We start from the raw sequence: 24,161 nt of genomic DNA on the forward strand, positions 1-24,161 counted from the left end.
ACATCTATTGGAACCGCGTGTTTGCCGAAGAAGAAAGAGGAGCGGGAGAGCCCTAATCGTAGAGCTCTACCCTTGATATTTAGCTCACCGTCGATCGACTCCACCTACTTACAAGTGTACTAAAATCCAAATACACAACCTTGGTTCAAGTGATTGAAAATTAGTATATTATGTAGTTCAAATGTTCAATACCGAAGTAGATCAATTATCAAATTATCTTCACTCACTTTTCTCAGTTGGCCTATTCTGATAGATAATTTAAGTTTTAATTTTCCATGTGAATTTTAAGTAAATTTCTTTTATTAGCAAAAGAAAAATTAGTATATCTGGTGATGAAAACTAGGTAGGAGATTTACTTAGAAATGTTTACCAAAAAAAGATTGTTGGCTATCTGGACTTCCACTTACTTGTCTCTTGGGAGTTGGGACTAGGGGGTCCATCATGACTCGCGACTTCGCCCAAGGCCTAGGCGGACACTTCGAGTAGGAGCCTAGGAGGTTCAGCGGGAGAGGAGGCATCCGTCATTTTAAGAGATGCAAGCCGGAGGCCCGGAGTTTTCGCACTTTGCTTGTGACTTGTGAGTAGTAGAAAAATAGAGACCCAGACAAGATCCAAAAAAACAAAATAGAGACCCACACAGGCGGAACAACAAACCAATCTCAATTTGTTTTTCTTTCTCTCGCATGCTTTTTCAGTTTTCCCCATCTGAAACCGCTTTGGAAGTGTGGACTGTGGAGAACAAGAGCTAGCAGATAAACCGATTCAAGAAAACAGAAACCCAGATTATTAATCAAACATCGGCAGAGCGTGCCTTGAATTACACGCTCAAATTTGCACCAATGGCGGCAATCCCATTCACTGCTATGGTAAGAACCCTTCTCAAAACCCTTTCATCCTTTGGTGTTGTTTTGAACTCATTGCCCAATTGATAGGGTTCTTTTCCATGTCGTAGGCTAGTGTGGGTTCGACAGTTTCCAGTTCACCTGCTTCAGCTTCTAGACACATACCGCAGTTGAAGGCTATTAACCCCTATGGAAATGCTTTTTTGCGGAAATGTTCGGCACCGACTGATATCGCCTCGCCATCGGTCTTCGTTTCTGGTTCTTTTCCCATGCGAACATCTTTTTCTTCGTCGTTGTTCCCTTCTTCGCAGAGGAGAACTGCTTTCGTCCGTGCCGCAGCTCAGGTTTGTCCATTTCTCGGATCTTGGTTATTTCTTGCTAAGATTACAAATTATCTTTCCATTTTCCTGGATTTACTATTACTTATCAATACTATGTTACGGCGGTATGCAACTCCATAGTTGTTTTCTGTCTTTTAAATATGAATTTGATTGCTGTATTATGGATTGGGATTTGTCAACATTCGCGTTTTCAGAGTTCAATTTGTTGATGTGACTCTCTGGCGTACTGGTCTTTCAGGACATTGGATTGCAGTCAAAAGTCACCCACAGGGTATATTTTGATATAAGCATCGGGAATCCAGTGGGTAAACTTGCTGGGAGGATTGTGATAGGATTGTTTGGTGATGATGTTCCTCAAACCGCTGAGAATTTCCGTGCTCTATGCACAGGTAGTGTTTCTATTCTTCGTAAGCATAACTTCCCCCTATTTCCTCCTTTTTTTCTTCTTTTTCCTGTGCATTTTTCAGTGAAACCTGTTCTCGTTTTCACTGTATTTAATCTTGCTCAGGGGAGAAGGGTTTTGGGTACAAAGGGTCCACATTCCATCGTGTAATCAAGGATTTCATGATTCAAGGAGGAGATTTCGAGAAAGGAAATGTACGATTCTTTTCTCATGGTTAATTTATTATTTCAAATGGAGCCGTCTAATGTATTCTGATTCTATGTGTTAAAATGATATAAATTGATGAATGGATCCCTTTGGAACTTTAGGCAACTTGGAACTTTACAATGTCTTTATGATTTTAAGGTCCAGACTATAAATTATGGACCCAGACTATTGGCAGTTCTGATGGTTCGGTCATTTGTTAGGTCCAAGCATAAAAGCACTGGTTGCAACACTGACCAAATTGTCACAGCCATTTATGAGATCCCGCAAGGTCACCTTCTAACTAAGCACTTTAGTTGGTGGAGGGAACTTTAATGCGACTGAGGCCCTATGCTTGCTCGTTCTATTTTGCACCCATGAGAAATTAAAAACAGACTGACAAAGCTCTAGAATGATACTGTGAACTAAGCTCAGTTATTTAGATTTAGTTGGCTTCAGTTGGTGAAAAACTGAATATCAATGGCAGAAATTATTTACCTGAAGCAACCTCAGGGGAAAATGGGGCAGAAGTTCCTACCCAGCCCCTCCCAGTGGCCGTCTAGAAGGGTAACAATATCAGCAATTTAGCAACAAGTGAGGGTCAGTGTTGGACCCATCTTTCAGAGAAAAAGAGAAGAAAGGGGGTGCTGGAGTATTAATCAGAGATCATTTGGGAAGGTCATCAATGGCAATTTTGCTCCCGCTGCAGCTCAATTCTGTGCTCGAAGCAGAAGCAATGGCATTCAGGTATGGGTTGCTGTAAGCTATAGGGTAAGGCTTCAAATTTGTGGAGATAGAATCCGACTCTCAAGTTCTGGTAAATTTTCTTGTAACTGAGGAGGTATTCTTCCATTGAGGCCCAACCTGTTGTGGAGGACATTAAATATTTGTCCTCAAAGTTGTTGGGCCTTAAGCCCAGTTATATCTCTAGAAAATCTAACCAGATAGCAGATTTTCTAGCTCAGAGCACTCGCGGTGTCGTGCCCAACCGAGTGGCCGTGTTCCTCTGACTGGTTGTTAGAGCTATGCTCGGCCTCATTTGAAGTACGTCATGAATAAAGTATTTTATTACCCTAAAAAAAAGTTAGTTTCTAGTCACGTTTTGTTGTCAGAAATTAGTGCTTACATTAGTCTAGAAGACTGAGAAGTGTTTCAATTTGCAGTTTCTACTTAGTTATAGGCTTTTGCTTCACTTCAAACTTGAGCCATTGAGCTGATCCCTGCCTCTGTAAGTTTGGGATCCCTTGTTAATGAATTTGTTTATGATCACTGAAGTTCTGTTTGCTGCTTAATTCTGTGAGGATTCAGTGTGTTGGGAGTGTACTTCCATTGTTGCTTCTTATTTCATGCATTACTATTTCAGCTTCAGTTCGTGGAAATTGACCCTTGAAAAAGCCCATTAATCTGGTCTTTTCCCTTACCTTTTCTACACCATACAATAACCTTTTTTTTTTCTTCTGACACATAATTGTCCATTTCCTTAACTCTCGCAAGTCTGATAAGTTTGTCCAGAGACTTTTTCCAATATCCTATTTCAGGTGACTAGGCAAAATTGAACTAGGCAATAAGTCAATGGCATGCCTCCCTGCACTAAAACATCTGAAAAGTCAGACGTAAGCTCTTTAATGGGTTGTGAGAGCTGTATATCTTGCTGTGTAGTGTCTTCTCTAGTAGTCAGTGCCAACATCACTCCTAAACCCTTAACTCCTTTTTTCGAAATCCTTTGTTGAAGGGGCCAACAGCTTCCTCTCATTTAGCTCAATGACTGTTGTTGGCACATTTTAGCAGGTAGGTTAAGACGGCGAGACACAATATGATGCCTGTTGTGCATGGACCCACATTGGTTCTTCTTACTACCAACCATGAGATCATTATCATAGAATCATAGTTTTCCCAGTAACTCATTGGTCAATCTCACGAGGATGTAACAGCATCATTTTTTTTCTTTTTTCTTTCAAGAGCAATAGAGTTGCAAATGTATGGGTCAACATTGTTTTACCGTGATGTTGTTGCTATTCAATAGGTATTCTTTGTAGGGTTGGATGTTTCTTTGTTCTTAACCTAAGCCTGTTTCACAAATATTCTGAAACATTAACTAAAAAGTTGTCAAGTTGTCTGGATTTCTAGGGGCCTGGGTAGCCACTGCCTTATCTTTTGAGTGCTTTGTTTTGGTTTAAATAGTATAGATTCAAGTTTTTGTCATGTCCATCCATCTAGTTTTTGAGAATCTCTTTTCTGGGTTGATGCAAATATACAGCTTGAAGGGAATAACAAAAAGAAAAACAAAGGGGAGATAAGGAGTGGTTTTTTTTGGGGGGGGTGGGGGATTGAGACAAAGCCTACCCTAGGAGGATTAAGTAAAGAGCTATTGAGGCCCCAGATAACAAGAAAGAGCATATTCTTTGGAGAATCTACAAGAGATTGTTGAGGAAGAAGGGAAAGCTTGGAACTAAGATCTTTGCAGCTGACCTTCCAAATCTATCTGGTCTTGAGATCTGGATTTGGTGACATCTACAAATGTTGCACTCTGCGCAAGTCAGAGATATACAGACACCAAACATCAGCTTTCAAATTCTATTGGCAGTCAAGGAAGCACTAAAGGATGAGCTTAGCAACAGCATTTAGTGTCAAAGCCATCAGAGAATTGAAACTCTCTCAGTTCTAGACTTTTGTGTGGTTTTCTTTTCTAGCCCATCAGGTTTTACAGCATATATTTAAAATCTAATCACAGTTAAACTTTTCATATGGTTGAGTGCTTCTGTGTCATGTCATGTCTTGCAGATTCATTTTAAGCATAGTTTGCCTTTGGCTTATGCTACCTTGCATCTCCGTTGACTAATTCTCAGAATTGTCTTTGCTTGCAGGGAACTGGAGGCAAGAGTATTTACGGTCGAACATTTAAAGATGAGAACTTCAAGTGTAAGTTGATTTATAACACCTTGTTCCCTCCAAAAGTAACAAAGACTGTTAAGACTACCATGGTGATAGTATGTGTGGCATCCCACCTGGGGATTAGGTACCAGTCATCCAAAGATACAAAAGAACTTTCTAGTTCAAATTTCAATTGTTTGGATGGATCGAGCATAGAGAGAACCTCCAGCGGTCCTATTCAAGGATTTAGGGATTGGAAATCCCTGTCCTGGCTGACACCAAATTAAGTCAGCCAATGAAGCTGAGTTATACTTGGCTTTGAAGTGATAAGTGGGCTTTTTTTTATTTTTTTTTATTATTATTATGCCCCCCCCCCCCCCCTCCTTTTCTTTTGTGATGTCAGTTCGATCAGTTGCCAATCCATGGTTTAGACAGCTGATACAACTGATGTGAGACTGGTCTTTAAAACCTTCTTCTGAATTGGAAACTATTGGTTGGTTTGTTCTGAAAGATCCAGATATCTGGTTGTGATCCATTCACCGTATGATCCACCATCACCAAAGTGGATGGCACATTGTTCCATCTCCCCTCCCCCCCCCCCCACCGCCCCAAAAAAAAAAAAACCCCAAACCCCTTATAAATGCAGATATATTCATTTTCCAACAGAAAAAAAAGTAAAAATAAAATAATAGCAGATATAATTACTTATTTATTAGTTAGGTAGAAATATACCTGAACTGTAGAATTTCAACAGTGTCTCATGTTGGACCGGGAGTTGTCAGTATGGCAAATGCAGGGCCAAATACCAATGGAAGTCAGTTTTTCATTTGCACTGTTAAGGTAGGTTCTCCCCTTCCCAAGTTCAATTTCTCGATGGCACAGTTATAAAGTGTTTATATGCGTGGAGCTGCTGAAAACTGTTGATATGATTGTCAATTTGGTATGGTGCAGACACCATGGTTGGATCAGAGGCATGTTGTGCTCGGGCAGGTTTTGGAAGGCATTGACATTGTAAAGTTGATCGAGTCGCAAGATACTGATAGAGGGGACCGACCAAGAATGAAGGTGGTGATAAGTGACTGTGGTGAACTTCCAGTAGTCTAAGATTCCACACCCAATCATGAAGGTGCTCTCCTGCTGTTGGATGTAGGAGCCTTTTCTAATGTTTGGTATTCAATAACCCAGTTTTGTTTTTGATGTAGTACTCTGAATGAAGCCACCCTTCCTGGTTTTTCCCCGATAGAATGCTGGCTTTGAGCCTTCATTTGGACCCCCAATATAAGTGTTTGATATGTTTTCAGACTCGGGATTGTCACAATAATCAGACTTGTGTTATGGTTCGTGATGATCTAGGCTTACACGGTTCCAGATTGGCCGGATCCGTCCAAAGTAGCCTACAATGACCAAAATGCAGGGTTTGCCGGTTCAGTTCTCTCAATAAAAAGGTATAGGGATAATTACTGACACTCTCTATATATTTTACAAATATCTTTTTTCATTAGATTTAACCTTCAATAATTTCTTCATGGTTTCCTTTCTTCAAAAAATTATACCGTATTTTGTTTGCGAATTTGTATCTTTCACGTTAGCTCCATGCGGATATTGACTCCATATTGCATCGTATCTGTTGCGACCCTTTTAAAGCGGGAGGATTCAAATCAATCATTACACGTAGAGGCATTAAACTAAACTTTGGCCAAGAGTTTATTACAATGGTGGTCACCGTCAGGGTTTTTTGGGTCTAAACCACCAGGCACAATGAGTGAGTCAAAACACCGCCTATAGAATTATACAAAAATGAAGTTCTTTTAGGTCGTAGATTTTATAGAGCTGTTTGTTTCGTAAGGTCTGGGGTTCAGGGACTATTCGCTTCACTTCACAACAAGGCATTGCTTGCCAAACTAGGTTGGAGGCTGTTGAAGAATCCACGGTCCCTTTTGCAAAGGCAGTGTGGACGGGGTGCTGGCTGGGATTCAGATTTGATGAAAGGAGGGACTGCAATTTGGCGCATTGGATCCTTGAATGGATGGAGTTCAAGAGCTTGGGAAAGGAACAGTGTGAAGCAGTTTTGTGTGACATTGGAATTGGATTCCCCCCTTGTGGTACTTATGGTGTGCCTGGGACGCAGTTTATTATCGGGAACGACAATGGTGCCCCCCAAGTGGTTATCGTACAGGCAACAAGGGCAGCGCAGGAGGTCCTTAATGCGTACAGTTGAGGTGCAGCAAGGGGAACTACCTTGGTGATTTCATCGCAGACAATTTACAAACTCAAACAGTGATGCGTCTTTTAAAAAGGAGGATTCTAAGAGCTGATTGGGCTTTATAATCAGAGATTGCAGGGGTGAGCCTGTAATGGCTAAGTCCATTAGGAATCACTTCGTCAACAAGGGCTTCTGGAGGCGTTGGGAATGGGCCTTAACGATATTGAAGTCGAGTCTGATTGTCGAACCGTCGTTATCAATGTGTTGCAAAATCGCAAGAGGCTACTACTTTCATGCTAGTTTTCTTTTGCTCCGTGAGATGCCAACATGGTGGCAAGTTCTCCCCGCCAGGGAGGCCCTATCACTAGAGACGGTGATGGTTTGGCTATTACCCACTAGCTGGCTGAAGGAGGTTATCCGGTTATCCCTTCGCCGCCGTCTGTGTTTTCCAACAACTATTATTGCTAGGATTGTGTCTTCAGACAAAGATGGATCCGATCCAAACTGAGCCGATTAAACCATTCTGGGATTCAAACCTTGACTTGTCGCTTATTCTATTCTAGAGTCCAACATGCAAACGTGCAAGGTCCCCAGATGCTGATGAAGTTCAGAAAAGTTTTTTAATTAACCACTGGAGGTATTCCAAAATTTCATTGAGAGTAATTATCCGGTTCTAAATTTGGTCTAGTGCCTAGTTGTGGCGCATTCCGGAGGAGCAGAAAGCAGAAACCCTATTAAAGGGAATCAGTATGATGTGGTCAACACCAATGGTAGGAAAATTGCTATACATGTATATACATTCTATTGTGGACAAAAGAGAAGCTGTACAGTACAGGTGAATTATACAAGGGAGCTTCAAGTACCTATGTTGTTGGAGAGGAGACCCTGGCTTCCAAGGCTCTCATTCTATTGACTTGCTGGTTTACAGACATTTGGACAAGAGTGTGCTTGATTGATCTATTGTCGCTTCTATGAGAATGATTTTCTTAGGCCCAGGTTATACAGGAATTTTTCTGATCTAGTTCGGAAGAGAGTACCAAGGGAAAATCTAGCATTCTCCCGTGAAGCAGATTTTGAATATAGATCGTCTTTCACATGGAGTATTGTCTGCCCAATCTCGTTCCTTACTGCCTCAATGGTTTCACTCTTGACCGGATACCCAGATGCATCCGTCACATAGAACACATTAACCGCTTGGGATCCTCTGGTTGTGACTTCTGCCCGAATCACGGCAAGTCCATTTTCTCTAAATATGCGGGTTACATCAGATAAAAGTCCAACACGATCTTCACTGCAGAGTTCTAGCCTTATTCCCTGGATTACAATTATAATACCAGAACATCAACATGGTTCAGAAATTCTTCCATCATCGTAGAAGTAGAAAGAAAAATAAAACAGGTGTGATTTTACTGGATGAAAAACAGAGTGCAACTCGGTATATCCTAGGTTCGTACCTCTGAAGTTCGCCTTCTGATAGCTGCCTCCAAGCAATGGATTAACCGTTGCCTCTCCGCTTCTGAATTGACAGGATACCCATCCTTGTGCCTGATAAAAAATTCCTATGAGAGGGAGAAAAAAGTTGAGCATCAGACATAACTGTTGCATTGAGAAATGAAGATGGGGGTAAGGTAGCTAATTAAAACACAAACTGAATAGGATTGTAGATAACTAGACCTAGGAGATTTGAGGTATACAAACTAACTTGGAGTCAAAAGAATATTCCATTCATCCAAGATTGAGTTCAGTTAGGGTAGCCTTGGACATTTTTCTTTTTAAGATACATAAGGTGATCAGTATTCTATATTCTACGCTAAATGGGTCAATGAAACTCAGCATGGCAAAACTAAACTTTAGGCAGGCTGCTTCTGTCAGCCTTCCCTGCCGCCTGTCCTGATATTGGCATGCATCCCCAAGTATATTCATGAGCTTTGTCAGTACTCCCACCACTGCTATTTAGTCTCACATAATTGTAGCTTTTCAAAGCTCTTTGCAGTAAACTCTTTTGGGTTGAATTTTGATACATGATCTAGAGACCAGGAGTCTACTTTGTGCACAAAATTGAAGTTCCAATTAAGCTGCCTAAGTGTAAGATTCTCGGGATACACTAAATTCGGCATATACTATTCTATTAAAAAAAGTGAATGAAGAAAACCTGATAAGCTTCTGGTCCTTCTGCAATGACAGTAGCATGAAATACCACATACTGCATATCTGTTAAAGTGCACAGAGTATCAAAAAGTAGCTTGGAGCGGTCCTTGGACCTCAAGTTCACAACTGTATACCCCTTCTCTTCATAATTTTCCACCGTCACTAAAGGTTTGCTCTGGTTATAGGTAGTCATGGGCTCATCTTCGTCCCTATCATAATCACGGTCAGCATACATCATCTGATGAAGCCTCCGTTCCGTGTGAGTTCCACCCACAGAGACAACGGTACTTGCACTGCGCTCTCTATCCCCTTTAAGCACATAAAGGAGAAGTTGTTTGATCTTAGCAAGGTGTTCTGGACAATCAATTGGCAAACCGGTTTCTTCATCCGTGATGTAGACTACGGATGCCATCCTTGAATTATGGGTCCAGACTTCGGAAGCCACAACGTTGCATTTGAGGTCAGCAAGAACAGCAAAAATTTCTGACAGCAAGCCTGGTCGGTCTCTGCCAGTCAATTCAATACTTGTGTGTTCTGTAGCAGCCTGAACACCCACAGACCTTCTCAAGGATCGGAAGCTTCGAGCTCTTGGTCCCAACGACTGTCACAAATCAAATGGTAACCATCAGAACGCTTACAATTCTCTTGTTTTACAGTAAGCTTAGCTTTCTGGTAGACAATGCTTTCCTGCCAACTTATTTATATATTATCTGAAGAGTGAAGGGGGGGGGGGGGGGGATGGATTAAGACATTAAGTCATTGACGGACAAGGTGTCATAGCAAATCATGAATAGAAATCAAGATTCCACCTGCAAGTTATGGTTTTTATTTTCTTGTGAAGGGGAGGGTGGAACATCAGTCCTTTGTGAAGCAAGGCATGACCATAGGATGAGTGCTCGCAAATCAAACAATTAGAAGGCAGAATAGGAAGCAATTAGGTTAATTCCTCATCTGTGATGTATGAACAGTATTCGGGGGATATGATCTTTTATTGAGAAATTTTAATGGCTACCTGATTCCATTTGTTTATATTTCTTGTAAGAATCCAATTACCTAATTAAGACAAGTTGCAAAAAATGAAGAAAGGAATACTTTTCATGGATCTACCTGTTCAATGTGGTTGATATCAATATCTGACAGCTTATTTCCAAATTGATCTACAACATGGAGTACTGCAAGAAACAACGATACAAGCATAAATTATAATTAAATAAGTAAAACAAAAAGATGAAGAGTTGTTTGCGAGAGAAGAGGGAAAAGGGGAAAAGGAAAGAAGAGGGGGAATCTCACCATCCATAAACCATGCACCATCTGAAGAAATGTAAGCCCTGCTGATTGTTAAATTCAAATCAGTTAGAGCCTGAACTACCTCTAACAAGCTCCCATGCTTTTTAGCACTGACCACCTGAGAGTGTAAATTTTTTTCCCATCAAACGGAAGTTAAAAGGAAAAAAATACATCGCAAGAAGAACACAAAATCCCAAGGACGGGGAGGATAAAAATCCTTGGTTATCCTAACAAGTCAATTTAAAACCGATATTCCAAGAACAAACGAAAAGGAATTGCAGGAGGCATGGTTAATATCAACCTACCTCGACTAAAGTTGCCTTGGGGTTTGAAGCATTATCAACAGTGACCCTGCAATTTCCATGTTTAAAATTAGAAACGGTTTACAAGAAAAAACCCAACTGGGGATAGATATCGAAGCTGTTGAAACATTAAAAGAATGAAGAAAAGCCAAGGCATGACGAAATAAGAAATTAGAAACACCAAGAAAGGGGCAAACCTTGGAGGGTTCATGCGAAACATAAGTTTCTCAAATTCATTGTCAACGTCGAGAGAAGCATACCAACAATCCATGGACGATTTCCAAATTAAACCCAGAACTCACAAGAGAGAAAGAAACAGGATGAGAGGGAAGGCTTTCTTGTATATGTTTGTCCAGATATAAATGAATTTGTTGGTCGTTCTGGGAGTCCAGTGCCGATGCGAAGGAGCTGTGGCTCTTGATTGAGCAATTGAGCATTAAAGGATCGGGTGGAGACTTCACAGTGTTGGGGTGTGTTTAGGCTTTCCGAGAAGATTGAGATCTGAGAATCTAACAAAGGAAAAATAAAAATAAAAATGGAGATATACTCAGATTAACCAAAGAGGATTCGAAGACTGCTCTCTTTCAATGATTCTGCTATAAATAAATAAAAGAGAATTCCAACCACAGAGGAGAGGAGAGGAGAGGAGAGGAGTGGTGTGCGACAGCGGAGAACGGGAGAAGTTAGGGTCCACACTCCACACCGAAACGTTCATCCAACCCCAGCAGGAAGCGAAAAGCCGTTGTTCGAAACTTCGAAGGTTGGCTTGACTCTTTTAGCAGTGCGCGTCATCTCGACTCGGCTGGGTTGTCGAGATGCACGTCGTCTAGAAATGTGCTGACGTGTCCAAAGCGGTGTCTCAGCCGTTGGATGAACGCAGTTTATCTTAATCGTAACTCCCGCCGAAACGAACAAGTTTTGGATCAGTACGGGATACAATTACAATTTACAAACATAAGTTTGAGACTTCGAGGGTAGTTTGGATAATTAGTTAATTACGTCATTTAAACATCACATTGCACGTCTTGAATTGCTGGGGATTTAGTTTTAGCGTGGCCGTCCATTTTGGGTAATGAGCATCATCATATCATCATCATCTGGCATCGATCCCCATACCATCATCATCCCCAACATCATCGGCATCAGTGTAATATATTAGTATATACATATAATCCTAGTCGGAGTGGTTGATGTTTATTAGTTGGGTAATCACGAAGGTTCCGGGCGCCGTTCGTTTTTGCCCTTTTTTTCTTTTTGTTTTTTTTTATAGTTTTTTTCAAAACTTTCCCGGCCCCCCCCCCCCCCCCTTCTCTTTTCTTCTTCCTTTTTTTCTCCCTCCTTGTTCTTTGTTGTTTCTCCCGTCCCCGTCTGGTTGTCTCTTTCCTTGCCTTCCGTGGTTGGTTGTCGCCCCGCCCCGCCGCCCCCCCCCGCCCCGGCCGCCGTCTCCCCCTTCTTTTTCTCGTTCTTTGGGTTTCCTGGTTGCCGTCTTTCTTGTTTTCCTGGCGTTTTCTTCTGTCCGTTCTCCGTGCTCTGTTTTTTTGTTTTTTTTTCTTTTCCTCCTTGCCTTCTCTTCTTTCTGTCTTCTGTCCCTTCTCGGCCTTGCTTTGTTGGGGGTTTCGGTGTGGGGTGGGGGTGTGTTTTTGCTCCCGTGTTGTCTTTGGCGGCGCATAGCTCTTTTCTTTTTCTTTTTTTGCCCTGGATTGGGGGTTTTTGTTCATATTGTGGGTTTTCCATTTTACTCGTTTCGTCTTGTCCTTTTTGTCTTTCTTGCCCGGGCCTTCGCTTCCGCGTGCCGGCCCGGGGTCCGTGTCCCTTTTGTTTATCTATTTATTCATTTTCTTACATGTCAGATGGACGGCTACCAACAGCCGTTGACATGTTCTGATTAGACTCCCAAGCTTCTGAGCCACGTTGATCATCTACATTCGTCATCGGAGTGAATCGATGATGATGATGATCCATTTATTATGGATCTCTTCTCGCCTTTTTTTTTTCTTCTTTCTTTTTCTTCAAATTCTTGGCCTTCTTCAACTGCGTAGCATTCCTATCCCGTTTCTCAGGTCTAAGTCTAATTTTCTCCTCTTAATTAATTTTTTTAAACAAATCCTCTTAATTAATTAATGACATAAAACAAAGCAGTGCATAGGTGCGTGAATAAGCACGATTGCTTCATTTGGTTGAGTGTTTAGGTTTCATTTTCAATCCAATTCAACGAGGCCATACTTTTGTTTGTGTGTGTTATCGTGGTACTTCCAACGGCCCAAAGGACTGGTTTCTGGGCCAGCCCATAATCGCCTACTAGGCCTGGGCTTTCCTCGACTGAACATCACCCTAAGGGTTCTCTTGCCGAGAAGTGACTCAAGAGCACTAGTCGGATCCTAATCCGCGATAGGGCGAGAATGGTCTACGTGGCAAAAACCACCTTATGTAGACCCAATTCCTCTACAGCTAGTTGCCTGTGTCAGGCGGTCTTACACATTCAGAGATCTCCTTGAGCCCAGAGATGGCAGCATCATCGGCTCTTATTCGTGAGTCTCCAGCATGCCGCACAAAAGGGTGCGATTGAGACGTAACCCTCAAATGTGACCCTCCAAACGGTTGAGGTGACTTTCTTGGCCGTGTCTTGGACCCCTAAACCGCAGAAGCCATCTCCACCTTCCATCTCCATAATTGATCATGCAAAGGCTACAAGGTCCACTACCTCTTGGGGTATGAATCTTTAATATAATCTCTCATTATAGACGAATGAGGTAAACTTTACACACTCCAGCCATCTCTCATTCGCTTTCTAACCCTTCAAGAGCATGATCTTCATCATCTCTTGGGGCTCTTTACTTTTCAATGGAGTCTTTGATTTATTGGCTTGGACTAACTCGATTGTCGGAAGTGGCTTCCCGTCCTCAAAGGCGGCCCACTTTCACTTTCTTTTGTCTCTAGAATAGGGGCTGGATCAGGAGATAACCATGTGGTCAAGGTCATATTTCTTGCACCAACAATGTGTAACATTTACGAGTGGATATTCCTCCTAGATGTTAAAACCAATACTCATTGACAAATAATCAAAATTGTCCCAAAGCATGTCTGGCTTTTGCGTTTGTTTTTTGAATTCAATAATTTCCCCTTTAACCTGAATTCAATGGTTTCGATAGCTCAGTATACTTTTTTTTCTTTCTTTTTTTCTTTTCCTAATGAGTCCTAAAATATTTTTTGTATTTATATCCATAAATCATGTTGCACAAGTTGAGATTTATTTGACTTTGTACATAGTACTGATATTATTCTTCAATCTTTTCTCAAAATTGCAAAATTATAAAAACAATTTTTAAAGTCAATCATTTCTACATTTTTTTATGTGTAATCATTACTTTATACACCATTGAAAACCTTTAAGGTAAAATAAGATATCAAATATTATTATACCACCACAATCTAGCGTTTTGTTGTTATGTATGCATAGCACCTTTTTCCCTTTTTTTAATCTTTTTAATAGATAGGTGGATCCTTAACCAATGCGAGAAGACCCGTGCTACTCTCTTCTAACGAACGCGTATAAGTAAAAGTAATTTCTATTGGAAAAGGGAATAAACCTAATAGAAGGAAAAAATAATGAATTTTAAGAAATAGTACATGTAGCTGACAACAAAAATTTATACATTAAATCAGAATAGTTGACTCAAAAAAATTTTGCAGAAGCAACTTGTCGTTGACAAATTTTTTTATTACATTTTCTGTCCTAATCCTAAAATTTCTAGTAATATTGTATAGGTTATTATATAATATATATCCATTTTTCTTATACCCCAGTTACAGCCTAAAATATAATTTTCTTTCGGTTAAAAGCCTAAAATATTGATACTAGATTACTAGGGGCGCTTGCTTCCGCCTGAGTGCATGCATCACTTCATATCCCCGACAGACATTCCAAACTTTGAGAAAACGAAACCAAAAACGAAACCCTCAAATAAAAATAAAAATATACATAAAAAAGCGAACCACCATGACATAATATAAGAAACTATTCCATCACCAAGAAAGCTAGATCTGTCTTTCGTGGTGTGCTTTCATTAGCCTTGCATGCTTTGGCACAGAGAATTATTTTCTTCGGCAGTTCACCCAAAGCCCAAACACAGGAGGTGAGATGAGAGAAAATAATAGATCAGCTATTCCTGATCTGACACTGTGTTCTTGGTTAGTTTGATTCAATTTGGAACTAAGTATTTTGTTCAAATCAAAATTGTTAAAGATTAGTCTTAACACCAGGAAGGGGAATGGCAAATTGGCAAGGGCATAACGATGAATAAGCCCACTCAACAGCATGGACTTTGACTGAGACCCATTCAGTTTGGAATTTAGCCCATAATGAGGCCCATGGGTTGAGCAGCCATACTCCATTAATGGCATCGCCGATACTAGACCGGAGAGGGCAAAAGACCCAATCCGGCCCACTGTGGGAATCCATGTTGGTATTGGGCCTCTTGGCTGAGACCAATACCGGAGGTACCAGGGGTCCAGTACTGCTAGCTAACTGCCTTATGGTAGAAACTAAACTTTCACAGAGTTCAAATGACTAACCATAGCTGTATCTAGCATGGTTTCAAACGGAGTTATTGGAATACAAGAATCCATGTAACTGACCCCATAGTTGGGACAATGCTTCTTGTGTTGTTGTTGTTGTCAAATAACTAGCAGTAGTAGAGATACAAAATATACGACACTACCCACAATAGTAGATGTACACAAAACATGGCATTACCCTGTAGGCAGCAATCAACATTCTGGATTTTTCCCCAGACTCAAAGTTGGCAGACGTGAATATCATTTTTTCTACTTTTATGGTCAGAAGATGCTCACTATGTCATGTTAGTTAGAATCTCCTTCCAGAGCCAGCAGCTATGCATCTCCTTATTGTCTGAAAGGCAGACAATTAATATTCTGAACTAAAACACCAAACCTAACTACAAGTGGCAGCCTGATAAAATGTTAAAACTTCTTCAAAAGAAGCTCTAAGGAGCTGCACTATCCTATATATAGGCTAGTACAAAGCATTTTAGGGTTATCCAAAATATTCACATTGAAAAGCTTAGTACCTTATATATTAAGGCACCCGTTACAAACCTTGGCACTTACAGAAATTGTAAGCCTCTTATACTGGGGACAGTGTTAGTGATGTGTGCAACAGAAAGCAGTTATAATGTCCAGGACATGAGAAAGAAGTGACCAGAAGACAAGCAGATTAGTTGAAAATTCGTTTTGGTAGGTTATAAGATATTTCAAATGTAAGAAGGAAAATGACTTGATCATAATAATATAGCAACCAGGTAATGCTACTGTTTACAACCCGCATTTGATCTGGTCAAATCCACTGTATTGACACTCAAGAACATGGCAGGCAATGAGAAATCAACCCAGATAGATTCTTAATAACATTCACTGTGCATGCTAGAGGATTGGACCCCTAGAGAGGATTACTAAGGTCTCAGAGAAAATTTTAGATGTGATTATGTGTGGTTCAATTTTAGATATCTACCTCTCTTATGTGTGTTTTGAATTCCTTGTACAATTTCAAAGTTTGCTCTGCTCCAACATTTTTGGTAGCAGAGAGGGCTTCAGCCAATAGCCTCAAGCAAAAGGCCCATCACTGATACAACTCGGCCTGGCAGATCTACCCTATTTGTAGGAGTATTTCTTTGTTTTATTGTCTTGTCATGTGAGAGACAAGAAGCTAGATTTGGAGGTTCTCTTGAGTTAGGGGTTTCTAGTTAGAGTTCTTGTTGCAAACTTGGTTGACTCATTTCCAAGTTCACCCATGGATGTAACACAATCATATTAGGCATGAACCACATTAAATCTGTGTCATGTCTGCTCTGTTTTGTGTGTCTTCAATGTTTCTGGGTGTTTGCATAACAGTCTCAGAGTGAGAACTTCTCTTAAACATTAGCCACCCATAATTTATCTGCTTAGACTATCTGTCCGAGAAACTCACTTTCTGTCCATTCAACTATTTCTATAATGGAATACTTCTTTCTCAATACAAACTACTTCACTTTAGTCTGAAAAAAAAATGCTTGTTTTTAGTTCGAACAACTGCAGAAGAACTAAAGTTCTTGAAGCTCTAATGTTTGAGTGACACAAAAAATGAAAATAAATAATCCCACGATTAGAGCACACATATCTACCTACTTCATTATAAATTATTCATGGTTTTAACAGGGAGGTATAACAAGAGATGGATTTGGTAATATGATGTTATTTTTCTGAAAATCTAAGCAAACTGTATAGAGTCAAGACTATGGCAATATCGTCCTGTATTGTGTTATCCATAGGCACTTACTTCATCTTGTGACACCAGTTCAGTAAAAAGAACCTACAGCACTGTCAGTAGAGAAATAGAGTGCCTCACATTAATACAAATATTTGATCTGGAAAAAACCATAGCGAAGAAGTAACAGTAGCACCCTTAAGTTTTACAATGAGTCACTAGTCAAATTCGCCAGAAATACTGAAAGCCCAAATGCAGAAGCCAGAGATAGGTTTTAGTCACAAACGTCAGAAAAAGAGTTGCATTTGACAATAAATCAATCCGATTTAGAACTTATAATTCATACAGGAATATGCGACTGCCGATCTGAACTAGCGCTTCTGCAAGTGCTAAATGTGACCTGAATTATAAGCAGAGAGGTTGCATGCTAAATGATTGCACAATCAAACTGTGGTAAGCAACATCTTCACTTACCAAACATTGAAAATAGAATAATAATTGAAATCACCAAGTATGTGTACTAGATCTAACAGAAACCTCATGCTTCGGAAGAAGAAAAGAAAAACAAATGACTGTAATTCCTCATACAAAACTGACCATCATTCCGGGTCCAAACCTAATAAGGACAAATGACTGAAGACTGCTTATACTAAGAAAACACACCTTGAAAAAAACCAAGAAATCAACTCCACCCGCCCCCAGCTACGCAGCTCTGCGACGTCTCACTTCAGGTGCACTATCTGATCCAGAAGCAACAGCATTACAATTATCAGTCTTCCAAAAGAGAAGAAGAGTTATTTGACATGAATTGTGGAGAAAGGATGGAGAACCAAGAAAGCACCTGTATTTGGAAACCTGGATGGAACTGTGGAGAGAAAAGGAGTGGACTCAGTAAACAAAATCCAGTCTCTACGATCCAACTCCATAAAACATCGAACTCTCACATTTTATTCTCTCCACTGTTGCATGCAAGCAGCAAATAAACCGTCAGAGAAACGAAAATTTCTCAGTGGTGTTACTTCTCTCTGTTCCTTCAAATTCTCTACTAAAGACTGTCTAACTATCACTAGTTATTGATCTAATGTCCTGATCCTTGAGAATCATCTTCGGCAGGAGGTTGTTGCTGCTGTGGGTGCTGTTGCTGCTGGTGCATGGGGCTAGACCCACCTCGAGCCTGTCCCATCTGCTGCTGGTAAAACTGATTCAAAGCTTGAGGGTTTAAAACCCCAAAATGACCATCTTGAGAAAGCCCAAGCTCTAATCCCGGAAGTTGCTGCGCGTTCCCACTTAGAAGTGAGCTGAAATTCATTGGACCCAAAGTGGAACCCGGAAGTTCAAACCCATGGAACCCAATTCTGGGCAAGTAATTCGAGCTTTCAGTGGGCAAATTTGATGCAGAAGGACCAGAAGAATGAACAAAACCGGTACTGAAGCCGCTGACAGAGGGCCATAACCCTGGTGTGCCCACATGAGATCTGCCCAAATTACCCCCAACCAACGCCCAATTGGTCCTACCCAACTCGTCGATCTTCGAATGCAATCCGGCGGAAACAGAGGAACCCTGTTGAGAAACAGAGCCACCCGCAGCAGCAAGTGCCGAGGCAGGAACCGTTCCTGTACCAGTGGCAGCGATGATCGACGGCTCAGCTTGCTGTAACAACCACTGTATGGTTTCGCCGTCAGATTTGTGACCCAATTCTCTCGTCAACTGGAAAATCCTTGCAGCACACAGAGCTGGCATCCTTATCCTTCTTCCTCTTCCATCGACCTTGGTGTGTCTGTCCTTGTTTGAGCTTCTCTTAGGTGCTAATTGCTTCTTTCCCTCATCTTTTTCCGCAACTACAATCTGGAAATCCTTGATTTCTGCGGGTTTATTATCACCGCCTATGTCTGACTGCGGCAAGCTCAGGAAATTGGGCACCTCGGAAGGCTGCTTGGAACCCTTGGGATCCATGACAAGAGGGAGGGAAAGGGGCCTCTTTGATTGAAGAAGGTGAAGGTGATCTGAATAGGCCTAAGGCCTTACCCTTTGTTTGGTTTCCACTGTTTCTGGAAAAGATCTATCTTGTTGTTCAAAAGAGAGAAGGGAAAGAGACGAAATTCCAGATTCCCATTCTCCTTTCAAAATTTACACGCAGGGACCAATTTACTGTCTCAGTGTGAGTGGGAGTCTTGATCCATCCGTGTTTCATGTTCATATCTCTTTTTCACTGTACGTAATTGATGGATGGATGGATTACCTTGACTTGATGGCCTCATTAGTCTTTAACCGCCAATCCCGCACTTGAGAGTTGAGAGTTGAGAGTAGGAGTGGGAGTTCAGACACTCACTCCATATCTATAGATTTCACACCAACACCAACACCCATATTCGTACTTGTAGATGGGTTTCTCTCTTTGTCATCATTTCACTCCTCTTCCTCTTCCTCTTCCTCTTCCTCTTGCTCTTCCTCTCTTGAAGATTAAATAAATGGAATGGATACTATTATTGCAAATGCCAGTCTAATCTAATGAATGAAACATGAATGACTAACTTCGAAGGAACTCAAGTTTACTCAATGGCCCACGTGGCACCCTATCAAGAATCCAAGACCCACTCGGCGGTCAGGCGCGCTCAATATAATTAATAAATGGATAATTGGGATTTCTTCTCTACCTTTTTCCCCTATGAGGCTATGATCCCCGGAAATGGAAAATTAAGATTTTGCCCAAAAACAGAAGGGCCGCAGGTAGGGTTTTTTTATGCGAGTCTGGATCACCTCTTCATTCATTCAGAGCATATATTGCTTTTTTTGAATGCTTTCCCATCACATTAACAGGGGTAGAGTTCATGTATATTCATTGAGTTTCAATTTCGAATTATTTTATCATTATTTAAATATAAGTATTAACACTTATTGTGTGGTGAAAAACTATTGGAAGAGCAGTATGTACTTAGTCCTATGAGAAAATGATCAATACTCATTTTATGCATGGAGGGACTAAATTAGTCTAGTCGATGCCCAAGGCCCAACCCCTTTAGTTTGTATCACTAATAGGCAAGATCCAAGGGAAGAATTGAAATTTTGATTGGCAAGTGCACCAAAATTAGATTTCTATTGTTACTGTTTGGGAGAGAACCATTGTCCTATTATTCAATTCAACTAAATGTTTTTTTTTTGGAATGAAGAATTTGAGAAAAGTTACTGAAGTCGCAAAAAATAATAATAACAATAAAATTTTTACAAGTTTAAAAACAAAAAATGGACATGCTTCTAGAGCAATAGTAATAGCTTTATGGGTAAAGATAATAAATCCAAAGAAGTCGTCGGTTGAAATTTTCGTCCCCTTTGTCCTTAGACTAGTCCGAAGATGACCAGAAAAAAGAAAGAAAAAAAAGGTTTTAAAACCAATGAAAAAAGTGAAGGAGAAATGTCACTTTAACCTTGGCTAAGGTAAAGTGTGTTATGGTTCATGGGTCAATTTTATCATTAATGAAGAGAACCAAATTGTGCTGCTTTCAGATGAGGGTATTTATTTTCACCAATTAAAAGAAGAAAGTGACCATGAGAGCAAGTGTCTCACTCCATCCTTTGCCGAGGCCATGGAGAAAATAATTCTTAGGAGAGCGTTGAGAGCTCCACTTTATGATCAATTATATATATACATTAATTATATATATCCAAAGAATCTAAAATCAGTAAATTAAATGAACATTTTTCAAACACGCAATAAATTAACCTGAGTCTTCCAATCAAAGAAAATTTGACAACAAGATCTTACAGTTATTTGGAATTCTATTGCAAGTAATGATTTTGCATAATCCTGTTTGATTCTTGCTAACTGTGATAATTTCAACCAAGAAAGACACACTCTTCTGAACTTTTGAAGATATTCCTGCGATTCATAAACTAAAAAAATGTCAGCAAACAAACATTATATAGTCTCCCATTACTCTTAGAACCAAAGAAATTTTGGCTTCTGATAGTCAAAAGGTAATTCCTTTTTTTTTTTTCTTAGAAAAAGAAACAGAAATTAAAATAAATACCAAAAATTTCTCCTTGAGGAAATGGTAGGGTGGAAGCCACCATTAACCAATAAGTGTCATAAATTTAAAACTGTTAGGAGCATATGGTTGGTGTAAAGCAGAAAGGATACATTAGGCATTTACATGGATTCCATCATTTCCACACTACTTTTCCTGCCAACCTGAAAAACGATTATCCATGTTCATACATGCATGTAAAACTCTATTTTCATATGATCTTTTTACTTGTTTTGTTTTTTGTGGTTTTAGTTTAGAAAGAATTTCCATTAGTCATACTACTAGAACTTACCCCACATCGAGGAATATAACAAAATCAAAATTACTTTCTGAATGGAAAAGATATATATATATATATATGATTTTGTTATTCTGTAACAAATACTAAAAATTTGTCAAAATATTTTCTAGAAGAAATTTAAAAATGGGAGTTAGCAAGGGTCAAAGTATTTTTTTTCTTGATGCTCCTGTTTTCCACTTTGCCGCCTTACTCCTTTCTTCATCATCCATCCCCTATTTTCAAGTTTGAAGTCTGTAAAGCGAATATTATTTTTTTCTGGGGCAAGGAATTCAAAGTTGCACCAACTTGGAAGAATCGCCAGTTGGTCTGATTATAATAGCCTCTCTAACTACTTTACCTATCCATGACAACCAAAGCTCTAATGAGAGTTCAAGTATATATATTCAAATTTAGAGCTACCGGCCAACTCCTTATCTAGCTTTTCTTTGGTTAATTAATTTTCTCAAGCAATCTGAGCGCAAGAAATCTTGCATATCTATTTGTTTAAGTGTGAAAAAATGATCATCGATCAGGTTGTTTTAGGAGATGTGGACATGGAGGGCTCTTTATAGATTGATCTTTCTTTATTTTCTGGCATGCAGTTATGAGCTCGCTTGATATGCTTTGTGTGTGAGATATTTATTGGAGAAGATGATATAGAAAAGACAGATAAAAATATCATTTGGGTTTTGGCGTGGTTATGTGTGCGTTGGTGCTTGCATCTCTTGTCATCAGTTGTATCCCACCATGGAGACATGGGGTCCCCTCGCCCTCCCTCGCTCTCTTTCTCTAACCTCCTTTCTTGAAAGTTCAGTGATTTTGACATATTTTCTTCGGGCGATACAAAAATTCAAAGCTGGAAAGAAGAACGTTCTCACCGCTTTATATATGTTAATGTAAGACTTGAACCAACCTTGAAGAAAGATTGGATACAATAGAATCGTTATTGATTTTTCCTTAAAATCATTCGCTCCCGGCCCCCAAGGCTTATTACCTTTCTCCAAAAGCTTTGCTCAGCTGCTCTGCTTTTTGAATCAAGAAAAAGGAACAACTAGGACTGTTAGATTACGAATTAGATTTTCTTCGACATGGATGGATCTGAATCATTCGCAGATATAAAACCCATCTGAATATTATTTTTTTCTTTTCAAATACACATTTAGAATCATGTAAATATACCAGAGAAGAAGCGATAGTCTTAAAATTAAACTACACAGTCTACACGTCAAACCCAGAAAAAACATTTGAAGGATCCATGAAAGACGTAGGGAGGCCCAGGCCCAAGCCTGAGGGATAATTTGGGATTCTTACATAAATCCCACTTCCAGATGCTTAAACTAACCAAAAGATAACTGAGTATGTAACCCAAGGTAGAAAGTAGAAAGTAGAAACTAACCCATAAACAGAAACAAGAATTCTGAAAGGGGAAACATCGAACAACCACAGGCTTCAAACTATATACATATGATATTACACAGGCTTCAATCATGCTTTTCTCGAGTTCAGTCAGATTTGATTTCAGGGGAATGGATGGGAGAAGGGTATAGAAATTTCTTTGCGCCGGTGAAATGGAGGAGTTTCTTGTTTAGAGCATCGCTATTTGAATCACCGTGGCCGGGGACGTAGAGGAAGCGGCAACACCACTCTACCACCTCAGGGCACAACACCTTCCACTGGTACAATAACCTGAACCAAGAAGGCTCCGTCAGGTATCGATCCCCTCTGCAAGCGCTGTTGAGAATAGATTTGGCACATTCCTCTCCGGACACCACTGGCATCATCCCTACCTGTACGTCTCTCAACTCCTGGTCCACCTCCATTTTTCCTTCCTTCGTTAGAAATCTCCCCTTCGTTATCTCTGACTCGACGAACCCTGGTGTTACTATCGTGATACCAATGTCTTCACCCAGTTCAACCCTCAATGTCTCGAAGAAGCTTAACATCGCTGCTTTGCTTGCCTGTTGCACCACCCACAGCAGAAAAATTATAAACCTATGATCCAGAATACTAAGAGAAAGGACAGAAGAAGATGATGCGTTTGGGATGTCAATTACATTGTAGATGCTAAATCTGGGCGTGGGCAACCATGCGGCGGCTGAAGAGATCACAATAATCTTTCCTCTGCTCCTTTTGAGGTGAGGAACTGCTAAATGGGTAGTGTACACTGAACCCCAAAAGTCTATATCCTGCACAGAGGAAGAAACTATTAGCTATGGACAGAAAAAGGAAAAATTTTAGAGGCAGAGAAAGGGGAAGGGAATTACCATCACCGGTGAGGCGCTTGTAATGTCCGTGAATTCTTCAAACATGCAGGCGGAAACCACCCCGGCGTTATTCACAAGGTGATCCACTGCAAAACAGAACAGGGTATGGAGTATACCTTTCTACCATTAGTATAGGCTGTTCGCTTAGCAGGGCGAAACTTCCCTCAACAGAGTGACAGTGAGAAGTTTGTTTTTGGGTTCTCGGAACATTTACATCGGCCAAAGTGTTCAATTGCTTGATTAATGAAGCGCTTGCAATCGTCGAGCTTGGAAACATCAGCGGTGATCGGTATTACATTGGGAGATCCCAATTCACGAGCTCTCTCGGCGACTTCTTGAAGACTCTTCTCCCTCCTCGCAATCAGGACTAGGCATGCTCTTCTTATCGCGTACTGGTACGCAAGTTGCTGCGGCGCAGTGAAAAGAATCACAAACACCAGTACGTTAAACACATAATAAGATAGTAAAAGCCGATAAACAAACAAGGGAGGGGAAGAACTTGTAGAATGAACTTCCCTTCATTGTCTAGACAGGTTCGAAAGAGAAGAAAACCAACCTCACCGATGCCGGAAGAAGCTCCGGTTATGAGGACGACCTTACCGGAGACGTTCTCAGTGAAGACGGACCTAATAATATTGAATAAAAACTTGAAAAACAGGAAAGTTGGTAGGAAGAGGAAAAGAGTCATGAGAGTGGTGGGAACAGCGACTAAGTTCATGATCTGGTGAATCCACTCCATCGTATACAGCTTTGCC

The 24,161-nt window shown here is 40.4% G+C and overlaps 3 protein-coding genes and 1 pseudogene across 5 annotated transcripts; 1 reads left to right on the forward strand and 3 right to left on the reverse strand.

The window, feature by feature from the left end:
* Window positions 1-487: 487 nt before the first annotated feature.
* On the forward strand, window positions 488-6,367 carry LOC149019939 (photosynthetic NDH subunit of lumenal location 5, chloroplastic-like). 2 transcript variants are annotated; one of them, XM_089147937.1, is made up of 8 exons: window positions 488-866; window positions 953-1,186; window positions 1,422-1,572; window positions 1,692-1,780; window positions 4,634-4,688; window positions 5,395-5,480; window positions 5,592-5,766; window positions 5,843-6,367. In XM_089147937.1, the coding sequence occupies exons 1-7, from the start codon at window positions 840-842 to the stop codon at window positions 5,742-5,744; spliced, it is 795 nt and encodes a 264-aa protein (XP_089004063.1). In that variant the 5' UTR covers window positions 488-839; the 3' UTR covers window positions 5,745-5,766; window positions 5,843-6,367. The 2 variants fall into 2 exon arrangements, with proteins under 2 accessions (XP_089004063.1, XP_089004062.1); XM_089147936.1 differs by having other exon boundaries at window positions 489-866; window positions 5,592-6,354.
* Window positions 6,368-7,151: 784 nt separating this feature from the next.
* LOC149019940 (ACT domain-containing protein ACR4-like) lies at window positions 7,152-11,299 on the reverse strand. The gene is made up of 7 exons (XM_089147935.1): window positions 10,778-11,299; window positions 10,584-10,629; window positions 10,282-10,396; window positions 10,099-10,163; window positions 8,996-9,592; window positions 8,298-8,402; window positions 7,152-8,157 (listed from the first exon to the last, which is right to left on the reverse strand). Exons 1-7 carry the CDS (start codon window positions 10,849-10,851, stop codon window positions 7,813-7,815), a joined length of 1,347 nt encoding a protein of 448 aa, XP_089004061.1. The 5' UTR covers window positions 10,852-11,299; the 3' UTR covers window positions 7,152-7,812.
* Window positions 11,300-13,511: 2,212 nt separating this feature from the next.
* Window positions 13,512-19,269, reverse strand: LOC149019941 (transcription factor TCP20 pseudogene; annotated as a pseudogene). The gene is made up of 2 exons (XR_016172128.1): window positions 17,681-19,269; window positions 13,512-17,579 (listed from the first exon to the last, which is right to left on the reverse strand). The product of XR_016172128.1 is annotated as a transcription factor TCP20 pseudogene (transcript).
* A 3,059-nt stretch (window positions 19,270-22,328) lies between these two features.
* Window positions 22,329-24,145, reverse strand: LOC149019942 (11-beta-hydroxysteroid dehydrogenase 1A-like). The gene is made up of 5 exons (XM_089147940.1): window positions 23,963-24,145; window positions 23,621-23,813; window positions 23,407-23,492; window positions 23,197-23,328; window positions 22,329-23,100 (listed from the first exon to the last, which is right to left on the reverse strand). Exons 1-5 carry the CDS (start codon window positions 24,143-24,145, stop codon window positions 22,645-22,647), a joined length of 1,050 nt encoding a protein of 349 aa, XP_089004066.1. The 3' UTR covers window positions 22,329-22,644.
* Between the last annotated feature and the right edge of the window lie 16 nt (window positions 24,146-24,161).

The sequence above is a fragment of the Hakea prostrata genome, chromosome 3 (genome assembly GCF_041222555.1).
Source record: "Hakea prostrata isolate BN-2017 chromosome 3, UWA_Hpros_2, whole genome shotgun sequence".
NCBI lineage: Eukaryota > Viridiplantae > Streptophyta > Magnoliopsida > Proteales > Proteaceae > Hakea > Hakea prostrata.

What these genes read in the sequence shown, in the direction of transcription:
- LOC149019939 (XM_089147937.1), top strand. Translation starts at nt 840, where the DNA reads ATGGCGGCAATCCCATTCACTGCTATG. An exon ending in CAATCCCATTCACTGCTATG is followed by an intron (nt 867 to 952) that starts GTAAGAACCCTT and finishes TCCATGTCGTAG; the next exon opens with GCTAGTGTGGGTTCGACAGT. An exon ending in GAGATTTCGAGAAAGGAAAT is followed by an intron (nt 1,781 to 4,633) that starts GTACGATTCTTT and finishes CTTTGCTTGCAG; the next exon opens with GGAACTGGAGGCAAGAGTAT.
- LOC149019940 (XM_089147935.1), bottom strand. Translation starts at nt 10,851, where the DNA reads ATGGATTGTTGGTATGCTTCTCTCGACGTTGACAATGAATTTGAGAAA. An exon ending in ATATCAACCACATTGAACAG is followed by an intron (nt 9,593 to 10,098) that starts GTAGATCCATGA and finishes GATTTGTGACAG; the next exon opens with TCGTTGGGACCAAGAGCTCG. An exon ending in TCAGAAGGCGAACTTCAGAG is followed by an intron (nt 8,158 to 8,297) that starts GTACGAACCTAG and finishes ATTGTAATCCAG; the next exon opens with GGAATAAGGCTAGAACTCTG.
- LOC149019942 (XM_089147940.1), bottom strand. Translation starts at nt 24,145, where the DNA reads ATGGAGTGGATTCACCAGATCATGAACTTAGTCGCTGTTCCCACCACT. An exon ending in CTTCTTCCGGCATCGGTGAG is followed by an intron (nt 23,814 to 23,962) that starts GTTGGTTTTCTT and finishes ACTGCGCCGCAG; the next exon opens with CAACTTGCGTACCAGTACGC. An exon ending in CAAGCGCCTCACCGGTGATG is followed by an intron (nt 23,329 to 23,406) that starts GTAATTCCCTTC and finishes TCCTCTGTGCAG; the next exon opens with GATATAGACTTTTGGGGTTC.